General features: G+C 32.5%; 2 protein-coding genes across 2 annotated transcripts; both read left to right on the top strand.

The window, feature by feature from the left end:
* Positions 1-16776: 16776 nt before the first annotated feature.
* LOC111403251 (wall-associated receptor kinase 2-like) lies at positions 16777-19840 on the top strand. Its single transcript, XM_023031684.1, has 3 exons — positions 16777-17898; positions 18049-18216; positions 18330-19840. The coding sequence occupies exons 1-3, from the start codon at positions 16944-16946 to the stop codon at positions 19577-19579; spliced, it is 2373 nt and encodes a 790-aa protein (XP_022887452.1). The 5' UTR covers positions 16777-16943; the 3' UTR covers positions 19580-19840.
* A 4179-nt stretch (positions 19841-24019) lies between these two features.
* Positions 24020-27630, top strand: LOC111404420 (protein FAR1-RELATED SEQUENCE 2-like). The gene is made up of 6 exons (XM_023033230.1): positions 24020-24179; positions 24412-24954; positions 25036-26798; positions 26867-26926; positions 27053-27143; positions 27560-27630. Exons 1-6 carry the CDS (start codon positions 24020-24022, stop codon positions 27628-27630), a joined length of 2688 nt encoding a protein of 895 aa, XP_022888998.1.
* The last annotated feature ends 94 nt before the right edge of the window (positions 27631-27724 follow it).

Here is a 27724-nt window from a genome sequence, read left to right on the forward strand (position 1 = left end):
AACATATCAAAGCCTCCAATATATCTTCTTTTAGTCTTGATCGTTCATCTGATAAAATTCGACCACCTAAACTGAATGCAGCCTCCGATGCTACCGTAGACACCGGAGGTGTTAGTAGATCACGTGCAATTTTTGATACAATTGGATATTGCCTTTCGTTACATCTCCACCAATTTAAAAGACTAAATTCTTATAATTCGTGCGGTTGCAACACACTACGAACATCCAAGCACATATACCTAGCTAACTCAGAAGGAATTTCAAGATTTGTACCACCAATATTGATCGCTCTAGATGTTGATGAGCTAGAACTAGAACTAAATGAAAGAGCACTTGTATTGCTATCTAAATAATTCCATAAATTTTCGGGATTTGTTGTAATATTTCTTGAAAAAGAACTTTGGGAAGTAGAACTACGCTGACCTTCTTTTTCAGCATAATAATTATACATTTCACATAAAAAAGATTCTATATGCACGTGTGATAATTCTATATTCAAAAAATCTGATATCCCCTTTACAGTAGTTTTTGTGCCAATTAAATTAAGTCGAGGGTCCATTACTGAAGCTAAAAGAAATAAAGAAGGCAACTCTTCCCAGTATTTACAAAATTTTAACTCCATAGAGCGGACTACATCAGCAAAAAGTGGCAAATTCCTATATTTATGAAATGCTTGTGAAATGTAGAAAAAATGTTGTAAAACAAGAGAAGATGTAGAGTAATAAACACCGCTACATTCCTTTGTAGTATCGAAAAAAGGTTGTAAGAATTTTTTCACGTAAAATGCAATAGTACATTCCCAATCTTCCAAATTATGTTCGGATCCGAGTGTATGTCTACCATTATAATATAGTGAAATCACTTTATCGTAATTTTCACACGAATGTAACATAAGATATGTAGAGTTCCACCTGTGTGTTACATCAGTGGCAAATGATTTCTCCTGTAATCCATACTCTGCACACAAACTATTAAATGCTTATTTTCTTGCTGGTGATACAGTAATAAAATTTATTACTTGTCTAATTTTATCTAAAGGTGAACTTATATGTTCTAATCCAGCTTTTACAATCAAATTAATAATATGACATACGCAACGTTGATGAAAAAATAAATTTCCAAATACGGGATTAAGATCAGCAATAAATCTTTCAATAACAACTTTGTTCACTGCAGCATTATCAAAAGTAAAATTTCGGACCATATCTTGTATACCATATTCCTGTATGATATCTTTTAAAATCATGTATATATTAGTGGCATTATGGGGAAATTCTACACATCTAAATGCAATAATTCTTTTATGTAGAAGCCACAAGTGATCAATATAATGAGCCGTAGCAGCAATATAACCTTTTCTATTACAACCAGTCCATAAATCAGAAGTAAACGATATAACACTATTAAAACTTTTTAGACCTTCAATAGTAATTTGTTTTCTTCTGTTATATAATTTTATGCTATCCGAACGAAGAGTATTTCTAGAATAAGAAGAATACATCGGTTGGAGATATTTCTGCACGAGTCGGGTAAAGTGTATTGAGTCTATCATTGTAAGCGGCATCTCTGCTGCAGCCACGTATGCAGCCATTCCTTCACGAAATCTTTCCTGTGAATATACAAAACTGGAAAGAGTAGAATTAGAACCGCCAAACACTAGTTCAGTTTGTTTCGAGTCGAGATCGGCTGGTTTTGCTTTGTAACTCCTCAATACGTGTCTATTCAAATGCGTTGTGCTCGAACCAGGCTTCCAACTAAGTTCTTTGCCACAATAATTGCAACATGCTTTCCAAATATCTACTCCATTTTGAACGCCAATTTTTTTTCATGTCATATGTTGCCAACAGTCCGATGATTCTTTTTTTGACCTTTTTGTCTCGAGTACTTGAACTTCTTCCTCTTCAATATCCTCCAAATTAATTGGAACATTTTCACTTGCATCGTAGTTAGATGGAGTACTCGAACTACCGCCAAAATGATTAACTTCATCACTTGTAAAATCCATAATAACTAGTATAATAAAAAATACTGAATATTAGACTGTAAAGTGAAAGAAATTGAATATATTAATTGTTATATGAGAAGTGAGAAAGAAGAAATTGAAACTTGAATCTGAATCTATGATATAGAAATAATACGAAGTAAAATCGATAGCAAAGTGATTTAAAACTTCAAAAATCATCTCGTATTTATAGATAAAAAAAACCCGCATTATTTTTTAAATTTGAATTTCAAAAATATAACAGTATAATGTACTAATAGTCTAATACGAAAAAAAAGGGAGCTATATAGCTGCCTAACCGGCAACTATATAGCTGCCCAGCCTGCCCCCCTAACCGGCAGCAGGTAAAAAAAATTTTTTTTTCAAAATTTTTTTTTCTTTTATTTGCTCGGGCCGAGCATTTTTGTCATGGCCCATTTTTGGCCTGTGACACGCCGAGCCACACGGGCTTGCTCGGGCTCGGGCCGGCCTCTTATTTTGAGGCTCGGCCCGAGCCTAGGCTCGATCCCTACGAGCCACGAGCCGGGCGGGCTCGGGGTTTTTTCGAGCCGAGCCACGAGCCGCCCGAGCCACCGAGCCTTTTTGACACCCCTAGGGGGTGTGGTGGTTTGGTGCAAAAGGCGATTAGGCGGTGGTAGACCGGTGGTGGGGTGTTTCGAATCTGTGACCAACCATTTAGGCATCCGTGACGAACTATTTCGCTGATTTGTGACCGAAAATTAGGTATATATCACTAAAAATTTGCTGGTGGTTGGTGGTTGTGTCATGGTGTGGTGTGGTACAATTGGTCGTTATATTTTGATGATCGTTTTGATTATTGTTGGCAATAGTCGTGGTGGTGTTGTGGCGGGGCGAGGTGTAATAGTGATTGTAACCAATTAATTTGGTTGCTCTGTGACCAAGGATTGATGGTGGATTGGGATCGGGAGTGGAGTGTTTGTTATATGTGACCAACGATTTTGTCAATGATCTTAAAATTTGATAATATGTGACTATAAAATAATTTATGACCTCAACGATTTGGTCTGTGACATTAAAATTTGATAATTTGTGACTATAAAATTTTTGATTTGTAATCTCGAAATAATTTGTGACTTACAAAATTTTTGTTCTGGGACCTCGAAATAATCTATAACTAATTAATTTGACGATATGTGACCAGTAAATAAATCAGTGACCCATAAATATAAATTTTTGTGACCATTAATCGTGTAATTGTGGCTTTATTATCTTTAATTAACTAAATATAAACCTAAAATTTGAAATTTCAAACTATTTATCTTATTTTTGAATTTGTGTAAACAATACACCTGGGATATGAATTTTTCCCTATTTTTAATCATGGGCGGAGGTGGGGGGATGTGCTAGGCTATAGCCTAACACAGCTTCCTAGCCCATATAAAAACATAAGAGGAAATTGTAAAATTTTGGCAGCCAACCCATAGAAAAACTTAAGAGAAAATTGTAGAATTTTGACAGCCCAGTAAGAAGAAATTGTAGAACTTTGGCCCAAATATTATCATTAACCCAACTCTAATTTTTAGTTCGAATTTCAACCCAAGACCAATGTTCAATTATACAACTTGCATTAAAGAAACTACAATTATTAATTATTCCTTTCATTACATTCATGAAATGTGAATATTTTATTGTCAGCTTAGATATTCTATTTAGTGCATGTTTAACTAAAATTTAGTTATAACTACTAAGTAAATTTTATTTTAGATAATATATATTGATTAGATCTAAAAGTAAATTACTTATTTTAATAGTTAGAGACACTACATATTTTTCTAAATTTAGAAGTAATTAATTTTTTTTTAATTTCTACACATGTTTTCATTTATTACTTATTCATACTTATAAAAGGATTACTTATTTTGATTATAAAATAGATATTATGATCAAAATAAATAACTTATTATAGATTTGATATTGACAATAAAAAAGAATATTTGTTAAAACTTATTTATTTATAAAGTAATCTATATATGAGTATATTCTAGAAACTGGGCAAAAAATTGACATGAATTAAAATTAATTTCTTTCAACTTCGAAATTTTTTAGTTGTTATTTTTATTATTTATTTATTTTTTGTGAGATTCTTCACTCATTTCGAAATGTGGTGATATAGAAGATCGATGAACACACCAAATAACATATTGAGACAATAACATATGGATTATAGTGATATATAATTGATTGTGTGTTTCGATCAAACTTTCCGATGTTCGGAAAGACTGGCTGTCAAAGTTACTAGAAGAGTACTCATTAAGTAATTTTTTAAATTTTCATTGACGGACATGTATTTTTGCTTATTTCTATCATGATTAAGTTATTTTATATTTTTCAAGGTAAGCGTCAATTTTCTATTGGGAGAAAAAGTACAAAGATTTAGTAAAATATCTTAATATAAGACATCTAATTTTATTTTTTCCATTGAGTTCCGTATACTTTTTATTGTGAATGTCACCAGAATAACCTTCGAAACTCGATTTTTTGTGGAAATTTTTCTAAATTTCAACCTATCATAACATCATTTTCTAGCTTCATCCCTGCTTTTAATATATAATTTATGTAATTTTATGATAAATCTATTATTTAATTAATATTAAATTAAATTATAGAGTCTGTAAATTCAAATCCAAGTAATTTGTTAATTACAAATAATTATAATTGTGAGATACAAATTACTTATGATTGAATCTTAAATCATCTATGATTGTAAGTTATAGTGAGATACATATATCGTTATTACGGATATACCATCATGTATGACATTTCTTACTTATGAAGTAAGTAACTGATCTTATAAGCTAAAGTGATTTGATACTTCAATGAACATGTTGATATTTTGTTATAGAATAGAACATTGGAGATTTGCTGAGGAGATTCCACATGGATACCTAAGTATCAATGATTAATCTCTAACGTTCAGTAGTGAAATTGGTCCTTCGACTTGAGGTTATTATAGTGCCTTATATGAGGACAGTCGTATTTTGGTAATATTGAATATTGCTTTGCTAAGAGCCGCTAATACGACATCGTTCGAGTGTGTCAAGAATTATATAAAAGTTGTTAATGATCAATAGAGAATTCTTCACTTAGATAATGAGAGATTATGATTTGTATTTCATCCAATTAAGTTGATAATGAAATCCTTAACAAAGGTATACTCATAAGTCGAAAAAGAGTTTTCAACTTAAATTGACTTAATCGTGGGATAAAAGATATGATCAATAATTGAGATTGACACATATCTTTAACTTAAATTAACTTAATAGTTGGATAAAAAATATGATCAATAATTGAGATTGACACATATTCATATCTCGTAATTGATCGGATCATATTGACGAAAATGATTATAGTTTCACAGTAAACGAACAAGTTTGATTGTATCATACGACGTGACTTTTTTGTCACATGTATGGCCTTGACACATTGTTAAATATCAATCTAGAGCTAAGGATATGAATTAATGATAAATTAAAAGGGGTATTTTATTTTATCAATTTTGATTATATTAAAATAATAATTTACATCGTTAGGCCTTGATCAAGAACCTAATTGGTCACACAGAAAAGGAAAACTAGAAGAATGAGTTTTGCCAATTAATTAATTGACAGGTGTTAGACAAATAATTAATTGGATTGCTTATTAATTAGTCCGAATTAATTGAATTAATTTTATTTAATTGAGTTAATTAAATATTGGACCAAATTAAGTTAAGAGACACACCAAATCCACATAGACTTATATTAATAGGTTGCTTGGATTTGAAAAAATTAGTAGAGAATGCAATTTCACATTTTTGTTAGCATAAGAAAAGAAAACTCTAGTTTTCTCAATTTTGTTCCCTGTGTAGATTTTCATTGGAAGCTGGATAATTAGATAGTTATGAATTGTTGATCGTTATTGTTCGTGTTCAAAAAAAAACAAAAAAGTTTCCAAAATTCAACAAGGATAGAATTTCTATCACAAATTCTATCCAAACACCAAATAGATCCTTGGCGTGAATTGAAATTTTGTCCATGCATAAATAAATAAATTCCCCACAACACATTCTCCAAAAAATCATTATTACAAAAGTCATTTTCACAAAGATTCAAACTGGTAATTGTGTACAACTCCCTTATCTACACGCTTTCTTAAAATATGATTAAATTTTAAAGAAAAATGTTTGTTGTACATAACCATTGACATAATTTTTTACAAATTGATGAAATGTCAAAAAAAAAATAAAAATAAAGTACGAAAGTTTTTTCTTGTTATTTAGTTGATGAAATTTTGATCCAATCAAATATTGTTAAATAATGTGTTGGTAAATAAATTTGTAAGTGATGATTACAAGTAGTGGCAAATGAATGGTACACGCATGGCAGTGCGTTCCACGGGTGACAAGTGGCCATTAGTTTGATCTTGGTGACTGGATGGAAGGCAAATGGGTATGACTGGGATCGTGATGTATGACTGGGCAAGACCATTCCAGTAGTGTGATCTGAATCTGAAGATAGCCTAAATTTGAAACAGTGTTATCTATTTGTCCATGTCGACTCATACCGAAAGGTGTACCAATTCAGGAAAGACAAAGAATTTTCTGTAAATAGGTTATTCTAAAAACTTATTTCAACATTTCAAACCATTCGAAAGTAGTTGATTTCTACATTCTCCTCCCTCTTCAGTTATGTTAAAATAATATTCATGTTTTTCGAGCAAGTCGGAACTCAATTTTTGAACTTTCAAGTTCCATTTATGATCATAAAAGGTAATATTTTCGTTCTCCAGTGAAAATATCGAAAGAAGTGTTGTAACTTATAGAAGAATATAATAAGAGAATTTGCAGTCATATACCTTCATTATCTTTTACTTCAATTTCAATTTCAATTTCAATTTCTATTTCATGTTTTTCAGTCTAGTCAATATCCTACTAGTTCTAAGTCAATTTATTGACCCATTCATGTTCAAAACCAAAACACAATTATTTATCTATCTTAAATATCATTAGACCATATTAAATAAATAAATAAATAATTCTTAAAGGTAGTCTGGTTGTGATAGCCAAGAAAGTGATTTTTTGATTTTTTTTTCAAGATGGATCCCACACAAGACACAACCAGTCAATTAAAGTGGTTGCCAACGGTAATAATTTGGCTGAAAATTTCTCCCAGACAAGCACTTAATATGTACCAAAGTATATTACGAAAATGTAAGAATCAAAAGTTAAGCACTGATAAAAACATCCTTGATTCTTGCTAATTTTGTTTGAATCTAAAATTGAAGAAAAATTTACAATTACATCATTTTTCAATCAAAATAAAACCATTGAAAAATTACAGTTTATTGCAAATTTAAGAGTATCTCCAAGAGAGTCTTAAATATAAGATCGAATGTATTTTAGAGAATCGATTCCAAAAAATAAGCTCAAAGAGACACTCTATTTTAACTTTTATAAAATAAAAAATTGATTTGGCTATCAAATCATACTTATAATGAGAACATTAACTAAGCTACAAAATTCACTATTCTACTTTTTAAATTATTTCAAGTCATATTTCAATTGATTGACTATTAATATATAAATAAATAAATATGAGAAAAAAATCAATAAATATTTTTTCGAAAAACTAAATTAGGAATCAAAATAGATTGTATTGTTGGAGTGTACAAAATATTTTACTTGCTAAATTTAAAAATATTCTTAATATGCTTAAGATACTCTTTGTAAATAGATAATTTTTTAGATATGCTCTGTAATTGACAAAAGACAATTGAAATTACCATTGATCGTCTAGCTCCTAAAAAACAACAAAAGATGGCCCACGAATAAATAATAAATAAAAATGATAAAATTAGTCGCATGAATTGATGTGGATCATCCACATATTTTGTACTTTATCTTCATCTGATCTTATAATGACAGTATTTTATTAAATTTTTTTAACCTATTTGATTTCCATTGCATACAATTTTTCCAATCATCAAACGAGCATGTAAAATAATTAATTCATATAAATTATGAGTTAAATGTTTAAAATGCCTTTAACAAAATATTGGCCGAGTATTATTATATATTAAGCCCAAACTATATCAGGAATTCGGTTTAGAATAAAAACAAAACTTATATATCTAAAACAACCCATCCAAACGGGCCGAGTTTCGAATAGATAAAGAAGCCCAATTTACTGAACAAGCATGCTCAGCTTGGCCCGATTCGGTTTGTCAAGATGAGAATTTTACTGATACTCGCGTAGAGTTTGAATTTGTTGGGATTATTGGTCCGGAGTTAGATTTTACCTAAGGAATCCTATATTCCCAGCACCACAGTCAATCGAAAGCACATATCAATTGGCAAAAAATCATAGCACCACAAACAGTAGATAAATACAGAAACTAAAGAACATTAAGAACACCACAATCGGTCACCTAATTCAAACAAAATCAGTTTAATCAGTGGGGTTCCGGAACGAACCCAATCACTATGTGAAACTACGCCTTCGAGAGAGAGTAATGTACAAGAAACCAAATCAGAGGCAGAGTTCAATCACAAATCGAAAAAGAACTCAGAAAATCAAACAAGAACAACCCTAAACGCGCTAAATCACACACAGTAAAACCAGTGCAAAACAATCACAAAAACAAACCAATAACGAGCCTATAACACAACAGTTGTCAAGTTTTAGAGCCTCTCTAAATTACACAAAATTGATTAAAGAAGACGGTTAAACTTTTCATAGAGAGAGATATGGAGAGAACAGAACCGAGAAAAAGCAGAGGCTGAAAATTGAGAGTTACATTGTTTCAATGGTTACTAAATTTATGTCTTAGTCTTCAATTGATGACGTAGTTGAAGAAATGCACATGTGGCGTTCCGTCGCGCCGTTAAACTTTGAGATAGTACTAAACTTTGAAAAATATTTTCGATTGCTCACTAAATTTTGAAAAATGTATTCGATTGCTCACCAAACTTTGAGATAATCGAATTTTGGTCACTAAATTTTTTAAAAATATCTTCAGTTACTCAATTAATTTTAAAAATATCTTCGATTGCTCATTGAATTTCGAGGCGGTTGAATTTTAGCCACTAAACTTTGAGATTGTCATATTTTTGGCTACTAACCTTTGAAAAAGGTTCTCTATTCATGAGCAACCGAAAATATTTTTCAAAATTTAATGGCCAAAATTTGATCATTTCAAAGTTTAGCGGTTAAAATTCGATCATCTTAAAGTTTAGTAAGCAATAAAAGACATTTTTCAAAGTTTAGTGACCAAAATTCAATCATATCAAAGTTTAACAGCGTGACGAGGTGCCACATGTGTATTCCGTCCACATCACCAATTCCATTATGGTTTTAAACGGGTGTTATAGCAATCAGTAACATTCAACGTTTTTTAAAGTTTAATGGTCAAAACTCAATATCTTACATTTTAGTGAGCAATTGAAAACATAAAAATAAGTTCAGTAACATTGGAACAATTAACTTGAAAATGGAAGAACTTACCGAAGGCTAAAGGTCAAAAGACCAAACTAAAAATCAGGAATAAGATCACAGCCACACATCAAATCCAATGGCTCACATTCCATTTGAATGAGCACAATCCGTGTGAATTTCTTGAACCAGTTGGAGGTTGCCACGTGGCCATCCAATCCAACCATTTTATCAAAATGCCCCCAAGTTGCCAATTTTAGTGAAGCCTCTCAGAATTATTTCCCCCCTTTTTGATAAAAAGAATTGAATCAATTCATTTCATTTTTAAATAAAAAGTTATTATTATTATTTAATTAGAAGGCTGATATATAATTACATTTTGCAAAAGGTGGAATAAAAGATATTGTGAGTAAAAGTTATGTATCATCATTAGCAGTAAAAGTGTATTCTAATCAAGGTTCAAATGCATTACAAAGCGTGAAAGTCAAGTGTCAAATCTTATGAGCCTAAAAATTAGACCCGGTCCCGTGCAGAGGCCAATGAGGCCATTGCCTCAGGCCCAAAATTGAAAGAGCCTCATTTGGCCTCGATTGTATGTGTGTGTGTGAAATGATGTAAAAGGAAAATCAGTATTTTTTTATTTTTTTGTTTTCTGAATTGGGCTCTCTCTCTTTTTCCTCCTCTTTTGTGCTGGTCTTCTCCTCTTCTTTGTTCTTCGTCACAATCCGCAGACGGTGGCTTACAAGGTCAGATTGTTTTTTAGGGGCCTAATTTAGGAACTTTGCCTCGAACCCTGACAATCACAGGACCGACCCTACTAAAAATACATGGGGAAATCTTACGAGGCGTGAATGTACATGACTGTCAAATATCTTAAAAGATTGTCAATGCAATTTGCATATACATATTTATGTGCATACTCTTATGCTACTTTGTATGCCAGCCAGCACATACATATGGGCATATGATTTGTGTTCTTAATTTGTAATTATACGTTGTTACTTGTTAAACTTCAAGGTTACAGTCTCATTTATTCTTTGTTTTCCAATTCAGATTAATACTCTATTCTAAACAAGTCTATGAAAAGTGAAATATCAAAATTAATTGTAATCCAATTTTTATGTATGGTTTGATTGTAATGCATGACCAAAATTTTTACAATTTAAAATCGAAATTCAATTCTTCCCTTTGGACTACTAGACTTCCAAGAAATACTCCTATGAGAAAGATATTTAGCCCTTGTTTGACACTATTTAAAATTTTAATACATTTTTCTATTTTCTTTTCGACCACACATTCTTCAATAAAATAATATTATGCATAAATAAAAAAATTTCCTTCTTTTTCAAATACATATTCTCCCAAAAAATATTATTCCATAATACATTTTACCAAAATTTCTTTTTATAATGGGGCTCAAACAAGGGCTTAATGAGTGTTCACGAAAATATATTTCGATTTAAATTCACTGCAAGTATACGATTCTTTAACAAGTAATAAAATAAATTTTGAGTTTAAGTATTTCTCACAAAGATTGATTTAGTTCGACTTTAATCATCGTAACTTTAACTGAAACAAGGATAATAAGATGTTTGTTTGTTGTGATGAAATTATAACCAAAATTCAACTACTTATGCAATTATGAATAAATTTACTAAATTAAATGCAAATTATGTTAAGCAAAAGTTGATGTGTTCTAATGAATGACAAACGCACTAGGATCTCGAACTCCTATGTAATAATTATTTTTAACCTTGTTTCTGCACTTTGACAGCACCATTGAATTTTGACAAATCAATGTTCTTATTTTATTTAACAATCTCTCTCAAGTAATGTTAAATCTATTCTCATATATGATCCAACTATGTTTCTATGACGGATGCTATCATACAAGAATGCATTAATTTTTATGAACAATTAAAAATTTATGTAAGTCATAGCGATATATCTATCCTATATCGGACCCTATGACGATTTATACCCTATCGAGCCTATTTTCCTTCTTTCGAATACATAAAATATGTCATCACGTTCACACAATTATCATGCACAATAATAATGGAGAACAGAAATTCATATAAATTATTCAATATCCAAAAACATATTTTTGATGTCAAATACATAAAATAAAATATTAAAAATTCATATTAGGTTCATCGTTCTTCTAATACAAATAAATCTAACCTAACATGTAGGAAGAAGAAAACAAAAGAGATATTGAAGAATCGATATCATCCAATTAAATTTTGAAATGAATCTTTGAGGCTTGGAATCAAACTCCGTATTTCTTGCCTCCTATTTTCTAAAACCTATATGTAAGTGTTGTAATGCATCCTCTCCTACTTATGGACAGCGCTCGGGCTTTAAAAGACGTCGAAAGATTTGTTTCCGTAAGAATTTGAATCAAATAAGGAAACCAAAATATTTCCGCCGAATATGTACTATGCTATCAATGCTATAACATATTTTTATGGAACTTGGCCCTGAAACTTGCCGAAAATCACCATTCGATTGCATAGAAATACCTAATATGCAACCGCATAGTGTTGATAAGATTTTAAAAGTTGCGTTTTAGTCCCTGAACTCATTTTCTTGTTTATTGACATATTTTCTCATTTCTTCTTCTTCCAATACTTCATTTCTTCACTAAATTGGCCTTCAAATCCTTCACATCTTCATTTCTTCTCCCGGGTCATCTTTCAACTATTTGTGCTTTGGTCCCTGAACTTTTTTTTCTCCATTTTTCAGTTGTTTATCCTAAATTTTGTCATATTCATCAATGTTGTCTGCAAAACATAATTTATATAGACTTTATACATATTCCAACATATTTATCAATAATTATCCATGTTTTGTGCTCAAAATAAGTGTGTAAAATGTAGTTATCAATGAGCATGGCCAAATTGTAGAGAGATGGAAGTTGAGAGCAAGCAGTAGTTGACCTTGCTGAGCCAATATAAAATAAGACACAATGGCTAAAAGTAGGAAAAAATTGACTTTAAGTGCAAAATATTTTATCGTGAGAATGTGTGGTTGAAAATGAGTTTGAAAGAAAAAAGCGCTTTGTTTTAACGGTTGTCGAACAAGGGCTAAAGAGGGCAATATTTCATCTCCTGTACAACAAGTGGCAATGGAACTTGAAGGTTTGAGGAAATTCAATAAACATCCATGGGCCAATCAGTCTGTGCAGGAAGAAAATGTTGGGTTAATGAATAATCAAAGTGAAGTATCAGATCTTTATATTGCTCCAATCACCTCAAATGACTCGTATTCTATTCAAATGGGTCCTTATACAAGCACTGGGGAATTCTCTAGACAATATAGCTCCCACAGTACTCGTTTGATGTTCCATTAAACAACCCTCGATGATAATAGTTCATAGACATCATTCTTGGTTTACGTTCAACAATGGCTTGGATGGGATAATCTACAATCCATCTTACGAGTCATCACTTCTTTGTTTCAACTCTTCCTGTCCCCATTATTATTATTTTTATTTTATTTTTTTACAATTTGGATTTCTTCTAGTGAAATCTCTTTACTGTCTACTGAATTGTTTTTTTTTAAAACAAAAAAACTGTTTTATGAAATCATTTAAATGTTTAATGATTATCTATGAGTGTCTTCAAAGTCTTATGGCTAGACTAAACGTCCACTAACTAAAAAAGTATACATCAGTACTGGACAAGGCTGAAAATTTTCTACGCATTTGCAACACAAAAGATTTATAAATAAAACCTTATTTTTATCTCACGACTCATCCGACCTAGCCAGGATTTGAAAGCAAAAACAGCCCAAAACTTCTTTTTCCTTTTTCACCTAACTTGCATGTTAGATTCAATTAGATCCGGTCAATAGAATTAAACTATTGGCAGCTTCTTTTCAAAAAAGTAATCCAGAAAATTTGGTGAATTGATTACTGTTTATTTGGCTTTTAATTCACATATGATAGGCCTCCAAACCTATTTATGAGATTTTATTTAAAATTTTAAATGGTTTTGGTAGTCGATCTATATTTTATGTTTCTCATAAATTTTATCCTATTGATTTTAACCATTTAGCCCTTATTTGAGTCTTATTCTTGGGAAAAAAATGCATTTTAAATAGTATTTTGATATCATTTCAATCACATATTCTTCAATAAAATAATGTTACACGTAAATTCAAAATTTTTTCTTATTTTTTAATCACATTTCACATCATTATACTGTTGAAAAATGTATTTTTATGGCAAAAATGGGACTCAAACAAGGGCTTAATGTTTATCAATCATGAACGAGTATTCAGTAAGTTTATGTTACTATCAATATTATCATCATGATGTAGTAATTTCACTTAATTGCTCAAATTAAGTGAACCAATATCTTTAGCCATTCATTTGAGTTGAGGTCAAGTATTAAAACATATTTCATAACAACAATACATCAAATTGAAACTGTCATAGCATAAATATAGTGCTTGAAAACCATGTAATACAACATAAAACAATGAATCATTGCTTATTTTCGAACACCATATTTATTTGTTATAATCGCAACTTTTATTTACAATATTATTATATAGAAATTCCTACGGACAAAAATTCACAATGTTACTATAAAATTATTTGTTTTTAACTTGTATATATCAAATAGAGTGTATCTTTGTATAACTTCATATTATTTGTTGATAAAAACGTTAAAAAATTATGTACTTCTAAACTAGAATGAAGTCTTTGTTCAGGAAAACGAAAAGAAAAGTCGCTCAGAATAGTCAATAACACAAGAAGTCAACCTAGGCGGCTCAAATATTTTTGGGAGGGTTTGGCCAATTCCTAAGCCACGCAGTGTACTCAAACTCGAAGTTATCATTAAACAACAGAAGTCAACCAAATTCGTAAGAACATTGTTTTATCAACCGTGCTACACGAATATCGGGGAACATCGCATACACACACATGAAAAGTCGGACATTATTTAATTCATATGGGACCCACGCATCCATATGAGTACGTGGTCATCGGTGCGGTCATCTTCGCGGTTCGTTTGACTTTATCCTTGTTTCATTCATTCATTTTTCGGTATCAACTTGTCAATACCGTGTAATTAGACTTTTATCTTTAATAATGTTAATCTAATGTCATGATACTTTAATATTCTTCAAGTGGACAACGAGAATCTACTTAGACTTATTCAATGATAACGAATTAAGATTTATTTTTTCCTTTATTGAACTAGTCTTGGTTGATCTCAACCGTTAATTATAATGGTGCCACTTGTGCTGAACAATGTTGCATCTTTTTTGTCCTTTATTAAATTTTTCTTACTTTTTAATTACACATTCTCCAACAAAATACTATTCTAAATACATTTTGACAAAAAAAAGAAAAAAGAAGAAGAAATGTGGCTTAAACAAGGCTTAATAATGTTAATCTAATGTCATGGTACTTTAATATTCATCAAGTGGACAGCGTGAAACTACTTAGACTTATTCAAGTAAAATTGCATTTTTCCTTTATTGAACTAGTCTTGATTGATCTCAACCGTCACTTATAATGGTGCCACTTGTGCTGAACAACGTTACTATTTTTATTTTATTTTTTCATTTTCCTTTTATAACCACTTACATTCCATTCGACAAATTTATAAATAGTTTATAATTAGAAATTACTATAAGTCTCACAAAATGTTTGAAATTTAATAAATAGTAATTATACATGTGTGATTGAAATAAGTGTTTGACTTTAATTGAATTTATAAATTGTATTACATACCAAAGCTTACATGCTACAATATTACAGTATGCATAAGTTAGAACTTGTTTCGTACAGATTTTAAGCTAATTAAAATTAATTTTTGATCATTATTTCACTATTTTCGCCGTCATTTTTGAATTCTTCTCTCACAAGTAGAATCCACTTTATCTCTAATGGTCAAAAAATTAATTATCAAAATCTCTATCAAACAAGCACTTACTCACATAATGCTAAATATTAAAAAGTAGAAAATATTAAACTTCCATCACTTACTATTAGCTTCTCAATCGATAGTCAATGAACAAATCATTATCGTTAATGTCGATGATACTACGTATGTACAATATTGTAATAAGATGCAAAGATAATCAACGAAGATATTGCTATCAATTACCAACAGAATAGATTCCACTAGAATCATTAAAAAAATATTATTTAATTATTTAATATTATATATGAGTATTTATTAAAGATAAAATTGAATTTTCATTCATTATCTTAGTTCTTTCATTTTCCATCAGCCGACCATGGAATATGAAATATAGCCTGTGTTCGCCCCCCATTTTTCAAAAAATTTATTTTTTCAAAATCCATTTTCAATCATACATTCTCCTTTAAAATAATTTTACGCTCAAATCTAAAACTTTTTATTACTTTTTAACCACTCATTATCCAATAAAACACTATTCTAAAATGCATTTTCGCCAAAAAAAAAAAAAAAATGGGGCTCAAACAAGGGCTTAATAATGGATCCGTTTGATTGCAAGAATGGAATTTAAGTGGAAAGAAAACGAATTTCAGGTAATTGAATTGTTTCAAAATTATTTTGATAAGAATTGTCAATTAAATGTGTTTAATTGGTATAATTTTTCATCTAAAAAATATTAAAATTTTGAATCTTTTAGTATTCGTTTAACTTTGTTTTCCATAAAAATTGTCAACTAAAACGATATAATTTTTTACCATTGTGTTTAGAATTTGTTCCCATTACTGAAAATAAAAATAAAAACAAGAGTTGGAAAACCACTTTCCAACCAAAATCCAAAGCATTTCAACTCCTTAAAACCATGGAAAACGGGGTCACGTGGAGAGGGAGGTGAGTTGGGGAAAACAAATTTCATGGAAAAAAATTGCTAACAAATATGTCATTTTGGTGGAAAGTGAAATTCGATGATATCAAAGAGGGCCTTAATCTAATGTCATGGTACTTCAATATTCATCAAGTGGACGGTGAGAATGTACTTTGACTTTTTCAATGAATTAAAATTGTATTTTTCCTTTATTGAACTAGTCTTGATTGATCTCAACCGTCACTTAAAATGGTGCCACTTGTGCAGAACAACGTTACTATTTTTTTTTTTTTTCATTTTCCTTTTATAAATAGAAATTATAAGATTAATGGTAGTAACACTCACGAAAATGTTTGAAATTTAATAAATAGTAATTATAAATGTGTGATTGAAATAAGTGTGACTTTAATTGAATTTATGAATTGTATTGCATACCGAGGCTTACATACTACAATACAGTTTTGAAAGTGTGAATAAAAATGGCTTGATGAATTTTAATGAAATTCATTTTTAGTTATACGTACCTTCATGAACCTACCCGTTTATAATCTCAAAATTTAGTGAAATAGGGGATAAATATCTTTTGCAAGGTTAACTGATCTTCACTCGAGTGAATGAATGAATATTACGTCAACTTCTCGGTAGACTTGAAAAGACCATAACAGATTCAGTATATATGTTTGTTTATCCTTAATTTGCTTCCATTAATGGAGCCACTCATAAAAATGCAGAAGAAATTTCCGAAGTGGGTTACCTGTATTTGTTTCTTTTGGATTATATCAGCTACAGCCGACACAAATTCTTCATCCGCCTCAAACACCACCATAATATCCACCATTACCAAAGGAGACAACATCGCCAAGCCAAACTGCCCACGCCGATGCGGAAATCTGACAGTCCTATATCCTTTCGGCATCGGCATAGGAGGAGGCTGTGCCTTCGGTGAGTGGTTTGAGGTCAACTGCAGCACCGCCTACAATCCTCCCCGGGCGTTCATCGCACAGGGTAATATCCAAATTTACGATATTTCTGATAGTCAAATGCGTATTTCAAATGTAATGGCGAGTAAGTGCTATAATGAATCCGGTGATGTCGTGGACGAATACACTGCGTGGACGAATATTACAAGGACCCCGTTCAGTTTCTCGGAATCCAACAAATTCACCATGATTGGGTGCGATGACTACGCTTACATGACGGGAGGCCGCGGCAGCGAGAATTTCACTACTGGATGTCGTTCTCAGTGTTACAGCGCCGAAACTGTAGTGGACGGATATTGTTCCGGCATTGGTTGCTGCCAGACACCGGTGCCAAAGAGTTTGAAGTACTACAATAGCAGAGTGAGTAGTTTTAATAATCACACAGGCATCGCATCATTCAATCCCTGCGGCTATGCATTTCTGGGTGAGCAGGAGAGATTCACCTTCCGTGGCGTCGAAGATTTTTTGGACACCAATTTCAAGAACAGGATCAAGAAAACTGTCCCCATTGTTCTAGAATGGGCACTCGATAATATAACTTGTAACGAAGCTCGATTTTCCTTGGACTATGCTTGTAAACAGAATAGTTTCTGTGTTGATACAAATAACGGTCTTGGAGGTTATCGTTGCAAGTGTAATGAAGGCTTCCGAGGAAATCCTTATCTCAGTCCCGGCTGCAAAGGTTTGTTTTTAATTACCATTGATGCATGTTGAATTACTGTACTAAAAGTTAAGTTCTCTTGAACAAAAAATGTATATCAACTGTTAAGTAAGTGACTTTTATCTTGTGATTGACATTTCTTTTGTTTTCACTTTTCCCATTATTTGGTAGACATTGATGAGTGTGCAGAAAACAGCAACACCTGTGAAAAGATATGCATTAATACACCTGGAGGTTTTAACTGTTCTTGTCCACACGGCTACTATGGGGATGGCAAAAAGGATGGACGTGGTTGCATTGCTTATAACTCCAAATTTCCTGTAATCAAGTATTCCTTAGGTAGTTCTTATGATTTCTTGAAATTGTTTAGCACACCAAAACAAAAATACAGATTCAAATATTCTTTTATTTAATTTATAATACCAATCTTTTCTTACAAATTCAATGTTCAGGTATCGTATTTGGGTTCTTGACATTAGTTATTGCAATAATTTGGCTATATATTATCATCAGCAAAAGGAAACTCATAAAACTGAGGGAGAAATTCTTTCAGCAAAATGGTGGTTTGTTGTTTGAACAACAGATCTCTTCAATTGAAGGCAACATGGCGTCAAGGACGAAAATATTTACAGCAGAGGAGCTTGAAAAAGCTACGAACAACTACGCAGATGATCAAATTCTAGGAGGAGGTGGTTATGGTATTGTCTACAAAGGAATTCTACCTGATAAACGTGTAGTGGCCATTAAAAAGTCCCGAGTAACGGATCAGAGCCAGATTGAGCAATTCGTTAATGAAATGGTTATTCTTACACAAGTTAACCATCGGAATGTGGTGAAGTTATTGGGATGTTGTTTGGAATCAGAAGTTCCATTGTTAGTTTATGAGTACGTTTCGAATGGAACTCTTTTCCAGCACATTAGTACTTGTGCAATGACTTGGTTATCATTGGAAAATCGTCTGAGAATAGCCTCAGAAGCTGCTGGTGCACTTGCGTATCTTCATTCAGCAGCCTCTAAGCCTGTAATTCACAGAGATGTCAAGTCTGCCAACATATTATTAGACGAACATTACACTGCAAAAATTTCAGATTTTGGAGCGTCGAGATTAATCTCCTTGGATCAAACTGAAGTGACAACGTTAATCCAAGGGACCCTTGGATATCTTGATCCCGAGTACTTCCACACGAGTCAACTGACAGAAAAAAGCGATGTTTACAGCTTTGGGGTGGTTCTTGCAGAACTTTTGACAGGGAAAAAACCCCTTGATATGCAGAGACGCCAAGAAGAAAAAAATCTTGCAACATATTTCATCAAGTCCATGAAAGAAAATCGTTTGTTTTCTATTCTTGAGCCTCGGGTTTTGAGGGAAGGAACTTTAGAGCAACTCCAATCCGTTGCTGAACTTGTCAAGAGATGTTTGTCCTTGGATGGTGAAGATAGACCTACAATGAAAGAAGTGGCAATGGAACTTGAAGGTTTAAGGAAATTCACTAAACATCCATGGGCTAATCAGTCTGTGCACGAAGAAAACGTTGGGTTAATAAAAAATCAAAGTGAAGCATCAGATCTTTATACTTCTCCAATCCCCTCAAATGACTTGTATTCGATTCAAATGGGGACTTACACTAGCACTGGGGAATTCTCTGGACAACATATCTCCGACAGTTCTCGTTTGATGTTTCCTGTAAACAGCCCTCGGTGATAGTTCATAGTATACGTTCAAGTTCAGCGATGACTTAGACCAGAGTCAAATCATGTGGCGTTCCTCTTCAATACTGTACAATCCATCTTTCAAGTCAAGCTATCGCTTCTTTATTTGTTTATGTTTCTTCTTCATCTACAATTTGGATTTCTTCTTATGAAATCTCCTTATTGTCCAGTGATTAGTCTTTTTTTTGTTTTTTAACGTTTTACTAATTTTTTTGCCTAATGATTAATATCTAATGTACTATTGATTCAGTTAGATCCATTCAAAATTGAAAGAGTTGGAGATCATTATACCATTCAAAAACGTGAGAACAAACCAATATTCGTAATTCATGCACCCAAACAATATAGAAACGAAGAGAGAAATGTGAGACTCACCTTCTTTACTACATCGGTCTATCTTCCTCTCTACCTATATATTCCTCACCTCCACACCTCCACTCACTACCACTACCTCAACCCACGAAGACATTACCTATTATTCTCCCAACTCCATCCCTTTTATTTAAGAGAGGATCTTAGAGATATCTCCTGAATTTTATGGTAATATTATCCAGACGCCTCTCACATTTAAAAAATCATATTATCTTCTTTGTTCTAGTTTTGTGCATCACATAATTTTTTGAGCCGTATATCATCTAAAATGATGTTGATATACCTAAAAAATTAAATTTCTAGAATTTTTTGCAATATATTTGTTCCCTTTAAATTAATACGCCAGAATTCTAGATTGCATGCTAGTGAAAATTCAAACCTAATGAAGAATTTGGTGATAAATAAAACAAGAAGTTAAATATAAACATGTAATTTTTTATTATTCAAGTAAGCGGAAAAATAGTAAGAGTTAATTCATTGAAATGATATGCACCTTCACAATTTGTTGTTAAATGATATATAATAAAATGTTATATTAATCATTATGATTTGGCAGTGTAATATCGTTTTATCCCTTTTTGATCATTTGATATTTAATTATATTAATCGATATTTATTATTATTTTTAAATTAAGTACTATATATAATATTACTTATGAATAACTATGTCAAACATGCTCTATAATTTACTTTGAGCAATTTTAACTACAACTGATCATTGTCACAGATTTCATCTTTTCCTTTACAAGGGAATTTAAAATATAAGTCATCAAGAGTGTGTAGATATTCAAAATTAGAAATAAGGGAGCTTAGGGTAATGTTCTAAACATGATGGGGGTGTCTCTCATACATTTTTTTTTATTTGAAACACCCAAAATAAAAAATCGGTAATGATCACAATTTTAAACATGATGGGGGTGTCTCTCATAGTCATATAGTCTCGATATTTTTTAAAAATAATTTTAAATATAAAAGTTGAACAAATCTTGAAACACTAGCACTAATTCTCAACCCTGGATGGGCCTAACAGTGGCTTCTTATAACCCATCTCACTCTAAAGATCCGAGTGCGTCAGATTGGAAGCCTTACATCCTAAATAAAATGGAACTCGCCCAATTTTAGGGGAATGTATTTAATTGAGACTTTAAAATTTTGATGGACTTTTTTAAAGTGACAATTTCTGTGGATTTCGTGAATCTTTTATAGGTTTGTATGAAATTAGTGGAAGACTTTGATAGATTTCAATTGACTTTCATTATAAAATTTTTATAGATTTTTGTAGAATTTTAAAAACTTTTGAAGACTTTCATTTGAAATAGAACTCATGTGAATCTAATAAAATGATGTGAAATTCTCACATACATTACGAGGTGTGTTGGTTCCCACAATTCTCTTTTCCTTCCCATTCTTCTTCCCATATAATAAAAAAAATTAAAAGAATAAAAATTTAAAACATTGATTAAGCCCCCGTTCGGTCCCCATTATTATTCTCACTCTTTTTATCTCTCTTATTTTCAACCACACAATCTTCTATAAAATAATATTATACGCAAATAAAAAAAATTTCATTCTTTTTCAACCACACATTATTCAAAAAATACTATTCCAATCATTAAAATTTGGCAGGAACGGGGGCCAAACAGGTGCTAAATAAATAATGATCAAAATTATAAATATATATGATAAACAATAAATTTAATATTCAATATTATTAGTATAATATACTTTTAAAAATAAATAAAAATAAATATATTTAAATTTAACTATAAATTCTTCATATAGAATTTTATATTTCAATAAAAAATAGATATTTTTCACAAAAAAAAAAGAATGAAAAACGAAAAAAGTGTTACAAGAATCCAATAATTTTTCATAGAAAATAGAGATAAACAATAAGTGAGAAAAAGATGAAAATAAATATAATCAATATAAAAAATAAATTTTAATCATACTTGTTCGTAGAAGGAAAAAGGAAAGAAAGATTGAAATATATATATATATATATATATATATATATATATATATATTGTGAAAGTTTTTCAAAATCTTGTGATTAATGAGAGATAAATTTTAAGATTTTATATGAGTATTTTCTGCTTAAAAGTTAGTATTCCAGTCATTAAAATTTGAATACCCCGAAACTTATAGAGACTTCTAAAAAACTTTAATTGAATACATCATAACTTTTAGAGACTTTTTAGAAGTATATAAAAGTTTCAATTAAATATATCGTGACTTTTAGAGATTTCCTAAAAGTCACTAAAATACACCTTGACTTTTAGAGAGTTTCAAAAAGTCTCAATTGAATACCCTTAAATTTTTTAAATCCCAAGAAGTCATTAAAATTCTCAATTGATTACATCCCCTTATTCATTTTTGAGAAAAATTGGTGCGTTTGACTGTCTATATTTTCCATACAAAAATGTCATTTTCCACCCAAATCCCAAATTTTGTGCTGTTTGATTGATATTTTTTTCAGAAAAAATAGTTTTCTAGTTTTGATCACATGATCATATTTTCCTTGAAAACAAGGAAAATACTTGCTTGCATGGGTGAGAAACTACTAGCTCATGGATGAATATTGATTAAAATCATATTGGTTATTGAGCGATTGACAAAAAACATAATGAATTATGAGACCTAGCTGGAGTAGCTTTTCTTAGAAGCCATAATTCATTTTCATTTCGTACAATTTTTTCCTATCTACTAGAAAAGAAATATAGAAAATATGACATTATCGTACTATTATAGAACCAGTTGTGTTCACTTGTAGCATGGTAATTAGTCGTATAATGTTAAGAAAGATTGTTTAGGCCTGTCATGAGGCTGATTTTTTTCTTTTATATCTTCAATATTGTACAGTCCATCTCATTGAACACATCACATATGTTCTACATGGCCACAAAAATTACAAGGCAGCTCAATCTCAAACCACCACTAATTTCCCGGTATGTCAACAGAAAACGAAAATTGTACACACCTCTCATTCCTTTATTGGCAAGATAGCCAGCATCAAGTAGAACCTGAAATGCACAAAACCAAGGGCGGATCTGGGGGATCCTAAAGGGTCAATTGATCCCCCAGTTTTTGAAAAAAATAAAAATAAAAATTCTAAAATTCTGCCTTTTTTTTAGAATGTCAAAGTTTAAAACCTCCACTATAAATATATAATGCAATCGATAATTTCAAACTTTGCTTTGTGCCTTTGTTTCTCTCTCCCAGTTTCTCGATCGCGGACTGTCAGTACCATTTACAGTTTACTCACCGTATAAAAGTTTGATTGTGACCCCTTAACCCAAAGTGTCTGGATCCGTCCCTGCACAAACTACTACCCTTCTGCCTAAAAAACTATGCCATGAAGGGGGTGAACTATTTACAATGTTGGTTGTGCTAGAATATAATTTTAAATATAAAAGTTGAACAAATCTTGAAGAAAAATGCTGTTTGTACAATGGTTTATTCACAATTTACATTACATAATTTCAAAAAAGGCTGAGTTGTCAGGCAAAAAAAGAAAAAAAGGAAATGAGAAAGTAAAAAGGAGGGAAATAGACATTGGGAACCACATCACCTGCTTCTTCACGCTAAAACAAGCTGCTTCAACCATTTTGGCCCAAATCCAGAGACACATTTTCCCCTTTTTCACGAAAATGCACTGAGAAATACAACATTAATTTCTGGACATACGATAGTGAAATCCAAACCACCGTGGTCAAGAAACTGCACAAATAAGATTTATTGAAGCCAACGACTGTGGTCGGCAAATTTCCCGACTCCTAAAGCCGGCGACTGTTGTCAACAAATTTCAAAAATGTAACCGGGTCCATTACATAATCTTTCTCGACGGCACTTCTCACGTCTCTTCAAGTGTGAATATTGCATTATTCGAACCAAAGGTATTTGAGTAATTTTATAGATAATTTTTCCAAGTTTGAACTGATGTGATTCAGGGACGCATTTTTATAGACAAATTTCCAAAATGTAACCGGGCCATGCTATGATTTATTGAAGCATTCGAAACGAATTCTGCTTGTGTGATATTTCTTTGAAGGTGATCGATATGATGAGCAAGCCTTTGATTTATCTTTGTTTTGGTAATGAGCAGGTTCCCCTGGTTCTGGACTGTGAGCTGGACATTGATTTAGAAGCGGAGCAGTGGCTTTCGTGGTTGATTTTCATCTTTATTCACATTGATAATTTTTCCAAATCTGTAGTTCATCGTTGGTTTTCGTATTTGTTAAGTATGTAGCTGCTAATGTTAATGAAATTGTCAATTAATAAAATGTCATACAGACAATTTTCAACTGGACTTTGAGCCATGCATGGAATAGTTGGGCTTCACTCAATTACATTAATTTCGTGAAACTATTAAAATGTTCTTACTTCAGTGTTTTTGATTTGTATACATCCTCACATAGTAGAAAGTGACATGTTTAATATCTTCCTGTCCAGAGGCAGAAGGCATGGTGGAATCCGGTGAGTTGTTGGTGGAGTCTGATGATGAGAATGTGGAGAACAACATGATCATTCTGGACGATGAAAATATTGGAGTTGATGATCTGATAGTGCCTGCAGTTGGTATGAAATTCAAAGATGAAACGGAAGTCTTCGACTTTTATAAAAGATATGGTTATGCCGTTGGTTTCCCAGTTCGGAAACGAAATTCGAAAAAAGACGACGACGGGGTTTTGAGATATGTGACCTTGACATGTAGTCGTGAAGGTCGTCGAAGTAGTACTACAAGCGGTTCTTTGAAGCCTCAACCAACAATTCAGACTGATTGTAAAGCGAGGATCTCTGCATCTTTCGATGTACTTGGTACCTGGAGAATAAATACAGTCCACCTTGAGCATAATCATAAAACCAGTCCTTCAAAGTCCAGATTGTATCGTTGTAATAGAGAATTGAGTGCACAAGTAAAGCGGAGGCTTGAAGTTAATGATACGGCAGGAATTCCATTGCACAAAAGTTTTAACTCTGCCGTTGTTGAAGCAGGTGGGTATGAGAACTTGACATACGTAGAAAAGGACTGTCGGAACTATATTGAACAAGTGTGACGACTAAGACTCGGAGAAGGAGATGCCGTAGCCATACAGTCCTACTTTTCAGAAATGCAAGTGCGATGCTCGGGCTTTTACTTTAGTATTGATTTGGACGACGAATCGCGGTTGAAGAATGTGTTTTGGGCGGACTATCGATGTAGGCAAGCATATAGGGAGTTCGGGGATGTTGTTACGTTCGATACCACTTACCTCACAAATAAGTATGACATGCCCTTTGCCCCTTTTGTTGGCGTAAACCATCACTGCCAATCAACACTGCTTGGATGTGGTTTGATATCGAATGAGGACACGAACACTTTTGTGTGGCTGTTCAGGACATGGCTTAAATGCATGCATGGTCAACCTCCGCATGGAATAATTACCGATCAGGACAGGGCTATGCAAAATGCTATTGAGGTTGTTTTTCCACATACAAAACACAGGTGGTGTTTATGGCATATTTTGAAGAAATTACCTGAGAAGTTTGGATATCACTGCCAATCAACACTGCTTGGATGTGGTTTGATATCGAATGAGGACACGAACACTTTCGTGTGGCTGTTCAGGACATGGCTTAAATGCATGCATGGTCAACCTCCGCATGGAATAATTACCGATCAGGACAGGGCTATGCAAAATGCTATTGAGGTTGTTTTTCCACATACAAAACACAGGTGGTGTTTATGGCATATTTTGAAGAAATTACCTGAGAAGTTTGGATATCACGTGGATAAGGGTTTGATATTCTCGACTATTCATGAATTGGTATATGATTCACAATTTATTGAACAATTTGAACAAGGTTGGAGAGTAATGATCGATACGTTTGAGTTGCATGACAATGACTGGTTGTCGGGATTGTATGAGAATAGAGGACGTTGGGTTCCTTGCTACTTCAAAACAACGTTTTGGGCTGGGATGTCGACAACACAGCGAAGTGAGAGTATGAACGCCTTCTTTGATGGTTATGTGCATGCCAAGACTTCATTGAAACAATTCGTCGAACAGTATGAAAGAGCACTACGAAATAAGGTTGAAAAGGAATTTCAGGCTGATTTTAAGTCTTTTTCACAGATGGTACCATGTGCTACAACATATGAAATGGAAAAGCAATTTCAGTCAGTCTACACCATTTCCAAATTTCGAGAAGTTCAAGCTGAGTTTACGGGAAAAGTGTACTGTGACCTTATATCTGCTTCGCAGGGACATTTTGGGATGACGTATGAAGTACGAGAGGATGTTGTGTGTGGCAATCGCCGAACCAAAAAGACATTTCGAGTAGTCCTTCAGAAAGATACATGTGACATTACTTGCAGCTGCCACTTGTTCGAGTTTCGGGGAATAATTTGCAGACACACGATCGCAGTGTTGATTCGTAATGATGTTACCATACTACCGAGCCGCTACATATTGAGGAGATGGAGGAGAGACGTAAGTAGAGCACATACGAGGGTACCAGTTAATTACGCTGGTTTGGTAAGTACTCCTGGGCAATTGAGGTACGACAATATGTGTCAAGCGTTCTCCTCGGTTGCTGACCTTGCAGCAGACGATGAAGTCCGCTCACGTGCGGTAATGAATTGGATTGAAGTGATAAAGAAAGAGCTTATGATGTCACCTCCAAGTACTGGTAGTAATATCTTATCGCACAATACTTTTCAGTTACCCTCACAAGGTACTGGATCGCAAAATACTGTTGGTGGGAGCATAGGAGATCCTAAACAATCAAAGAAAAAGGGCGCGCCAAAGAAACTTCGAAGGAAAAGCCCGTTGGAGACATGTTCAAAGAAAACAAAGGTAGATATATTATTTCATTTGTTGGCAACCTTAAAAATAAATTATCATTTTTTCGAATTTTCTCACAGGTGTCGTCGACTGCATGCATAAGACAGAATAACCCAGCTCATGATGCACCAAAAGTTCAGGTATCTGAAGAACAACAACATGCCACGCCAACATCATCATCGTATTCACACCAATTCTTGGTACGTACATGTATTTCATAATTTTTGTTCGCATTGATGTGTTATGTATGTTGGTACTTTATGTAGGGCGGTGAGGAAAGTTTTGCATTTGCACCACATATACCATCGCCCAGTGCGACCCAGTTGGGTAAGACACATGCTATGTTAAATTCTGATGGTAAATCCTCATCCTAATTGGCTATTCGAACTTGTATTTTTTATTTGCACGTAATAATGTATGGTTTTGGAAGTTAGGTAACGTAGTTTACAACTACTATCCACATGCCCGTAATGCAAGGGACACAGGCTTGTGACGGGACGTCAAAAGGTAATATTTATAGATATACTTATTCTATGTTGAAACCCAAATTCGAAATAATTTAATTACGAGAAGTTAATTGGAATAAATGTCACCTAATGAGGGCAGTTAAGGACTACATGTTTAATTTATTTTGTGAAGGCAATTGAGCTTGGACTAATACTTGTAGTATATTCTTTGTACAGCCCAGTGGTAGGGAGAGGTTTTGTGCACCTCCATTAACTCTGGCCAGTTGGTTTCTGTTACTTTTCTGGATTTTGATGAGCTTTTGCAAGATTTTATGACTAGCCAGTTCCTGGTAGCTTTTCTGGATTCAACATATGCAGACAAGGATTTTATTCAATGAAATATTTAGCGGAGGAATGTATGCTTACTTTTTTGGTTAAAAGCATAGGAATTCTGTGGAAGTGATAGCCACTTTTGTTAAACGAATGTCAAGT

Source organism: Olea europaea, chromosome 11, assembly GCF_002742605.1.
Source record: "Olea europaea var. sylvestris chromosome 11, O_europaea_v1, whole genome shotgun sequence".
Taxonomy (NCBI): domain Eukaryota; kingdom Viridiplantae; phylum Streptophyta; class Magnoliopsida; order Lamiales; family Oleaceae; genus Olea; species Olea europaea.

Bases quoted from the DNA above. Each gene is read 5' to 3' on its own strand.
- LOC111403251 (XM_023031684.1), top strand. From the start codon at position 16,944: ATGGAGCCACTCATAAAAATGCAGAAGAAATTTCCGAAGTGGGTTACC. The intron at 17,899-18,048 runs GTTTGTTTTTAA...ATTATTTGGTAG, and splicing joins TCTCAGTCCCGGCTGCAAAG to ACATTGATGAGTGTGCAGAA. The intron at 18,217-18,329 runs GTAGTTCTTATG...TTCAATGTTCAG, and splicing joins TGTAATCAAGTATTCCTTAG to GTATCGTATTTGGGTTCTTG.
- LOC111404420 (XM_023033230.1), top strand. From the start codon at position 24,020: ATGATGAGCAAGCCTTTGATTTATCTTTGTTTTGGTAATGAGCAGGTT. The intron at 26,927-27,052 runs GTATCTGAAGAA...TACTTTATGTAG, and splicing joins ATGATGCACCAAAAGTTCAG to GGCGGTGAGGAAAGTTTTGC. The intron at 27,144-27,559 runs GTAAATCCTCAT...AGCTTTTGCAAG, and splicing joins TGCTATGTTAAATTCTGATG to ATTTTATGACTAGCCAGTTC.